At 34.6% G+C, this 3,008-nt stretch overlaps 1 protein-coding gene across 1 annotated transcript; it reads left to right on the forward strand.

The window, feature by feature from the left end:
• The first annotated feature begins 101 nt into the window (after window positions 1–101).
• On the forward strand, window positions 102–2,698 carry LOC140918876 (uncharacterized). Its single transcript, XM_073363686.1, has 4 exons — window positions 102–547; window positions 689–1,641; window positions 1,731–2,500; window positions 2,678–2,698. The coding sequence occupies exons 1-4, from the start codon at window positions 102–104 to the stop codon at window positions 2,696–2,698; spliced, it is 2,190 nt and encodes a 729-aa protein (XP_073219787.1).
• Window positions 2,699–3,008: the final 310 nt, after the last annotated feature.

Here is a 3,008-nt window from a genome sequence, read left to right on the forward strand (position 1 = left end):
TTGAAAAAGTTCTATAAATAGACTATCTCACCACACCTTCTATCTCATCATACCTTCTCACCACACCTTCTATCTCACCATACCTTCTCAATCATTTAGTCATGGCTGCTCAACAAGTAATTTGTATTGTTTATTACAATGGTTCAATTGTTGATGGAGTTGAAGGAAAAACATTTGTAAGTGACTATAAAAAGGCGTTCAAAGTACATTCGGGAAGCAACCTTGCTCGTCTAAAGAATGTCATTAGAAAAAAATTACAGCTCGGTGACAACGTCACGATAAGTGATATAGTTTATCGACACCTCGTGTTCTTTGGTGAAAATACAACAAGGTTTGAACTCATGAAGATTTGCGACGATGAAGATGTTGAGTTGATGTTTGATGTTTATGCACATTGGTCACAACTCGGCACCATCGAGTTATATGTTACCTTTGAGTCTGCTCCTCCATCAACAAACATTGATCAACCATCAACATCAAACATACCTTATCAACCTGACTTATATTCTCCATCGCAACACTATGAACCATCACAACACTATCCTCCGTCACAACACTATCCTCCATCACAACACTACGAACCATATTCTACCCAATTAGAACAAACTCGTTTATAAAGTTTTCAACTCCATCATCAATCTCCTCCAACAAGTCCACAATGCGATCTTCCCCTTAGTGTTTTACATAGTATCAACGAGGAAGACTTCAGTGATTATAGTGAAGAGGATGAAACATACTTCGATGAATCATCTGATAATTCTGTCGATGACATTGATGGTGACGAAGATATGGAAGCAGAAGATCAACCTATTCTACCTGATTTCGATCCACCATCTCACTTGAAGAGCATCAAATTAGATACTCAACAGAAATCAAGTGAATTTGATCACTTGCTCATTAACGAAGTCCCAATAGTAGATGGAACTCTTGCGGTTGAAATGAAGTTTCAGAACAAAGATGAATGTATACATGCAATCAAGCGCTACCACATAAAACAATCATTGAATTTTGTGGTACAAAAGTCAGATTTAGAAAGGTATGTCATTTATTGTTCAGATCCAAATTGTTTGTTTAGATGTAGAGCTTCAAAATGCAAAAAAAGTGAATTGTGGGTTATTGGTAAATTGAATGTGCCTCATACATGCACAAATTCTGTATTGTCACAAGATCATACGAAGCTCGATTCTAATATGATATGTCAAAGCATAATGCAAGTTGTGAAAGTGGATCCTTCAATCAAAGTGAATGTAATTTGGGCTTTCGTTCCGTGTATATCTGCGTTTAAATTCTGCAAACCAATGGTACAAGTTGATGGGACTTGGCTGTACGGCAAGTACAAAGGAACTCTATTGGTAGCAGTTGCACAAGATGGGAACGACAACGTAATTTCTATTGCTTATGCTATTGTGGAAGGTGAGACAAAAGAAGGTTGGAGTTTCTTTTTGAGAAAATTTGTCACTCCACAAGCCAACATTTGTTTGATTTCCGATAGACATGAATCTATTAAGAGTGCTTATAATAATCCGAATAATGGGTGGCAAGATCCTCCGTCAAAGCATATGTTCTGCGTCCGACATATTGCACAAAATTTTACAAGGGAATTTAAAGACAATGCTTTGAAGAAAAAAGTTATTTCTATGGGTAATAGTTTCATTCTTAATTTTTATAATTTTCTTAATTTTTAATAATTTTATTCTCAATTTATATAATTGTCTAATGTTTTAATACAGGTTACTCTATCAACGAGCCTACATATCGATACTACCGTAGAGAAATCGGCATGCTAAATCCGGATGCTTTGAAATGGTTAGACAACATACCTCGACAAGATTGGATTCAAGCATTCGATGGAGGTAGTCGTTGGGGTCAGATGACAACCAACCTTGTGGAGTCAATCAACGCAGTATTAAAAGGCCCGCGCAACCTTCCCATCACTACTTTGTTGCAATCGACTTATTTTAAAACAGGGACACTATTTCCAACCATGGGAAAACAACACGCATCGATTTTAGCTTCTGGTCAGGTATACACAAAACCTTGCATAGATTTTATGAAATTGGAAATAAGTAAATCCAATAGTCATAGGGTGGATAGTTTTGATCGGAGCAACCATACTTTCATGGTGCACGAGACAGTGGTTCCAAGAGAAGGGCGACCAATTGGTCATTTCAGTGTAAACCTTTCTAACAAGTGGTGCGATTGTGGAATATATCAAGCTAAACATATGCCTTGTTCACATGTCATAGCAGCATGCTCTAGCATAAAGTATAATTATTGGAGCCTTATACCTGATGTGTATAAAGTGGAATCGGTATTAAAAGTCTATGATGAAGTGTTCCAACCCATACCAAACCAAAGATATTGGCCACAATATGAAGGTGTTAAGGTGTGTCACAATCCACTAATGCGGAGAGTCGCGAAAGGTCGTCCAAAGAGCAAACGCATTAGAACAGAAATAGACAGTAAAGAAAGAGAACCAAGAAAATGCGGGTTATGTCGGGTCTCTAGTTGTAAGACCCATAATTTTAAAGTACCCTTTATGTATTTTTGTTGTATTTTGGATTTTGGCTCAGAGGCTTTTAAGCCAAAGTTAATAAGATTTTGGAGTTTTATAATCAAAAAGATATTTTGATGCCAATTAAAATTTCTCGTCGATAAATAAATTGAAATTATTCAGAGTAAGGCATTTGGGAAATAAAAATAAAAAAAAGGGATATAAGCATCTTAAACCCCGATTTTACATATCTTTAATAAAATGATATAAATTTCTATGATATAAATTTATCTAGATGCATTAATTATTCAAAAATGATATAAATTTCTATGATAAAAATTTATCTAAATGCATAATTATTAATATATTATTAATTAAATTAAAAATATGAAGAAAAAATCCAAAATTAAAATATAAATTTTTAGGACATTTTATTCTTACCTACTATTAATCCAAATAATAATTAACCAAAAAAGTTTAAAGTAAAATAAGGTTATCTTGCATCGAGCAGTGA

This window comes from Cicer arietinum, chromosome 7 (assembly GCF_000331145.2).
Source record: "Cicer arietinum cultivar CDC Frontier isolate Library 1 chromosome 7, Cicar.CDCFrontier_v2.0, whole genome shotgun sequence".
In the NCBI taxonomy this organism is placed as follows: Eukaryota; Viridiplantae; Streptophyta; class Magnoliopsida; order Fabales; family Fabaceae; genus Cicer; species Cicer arietinum.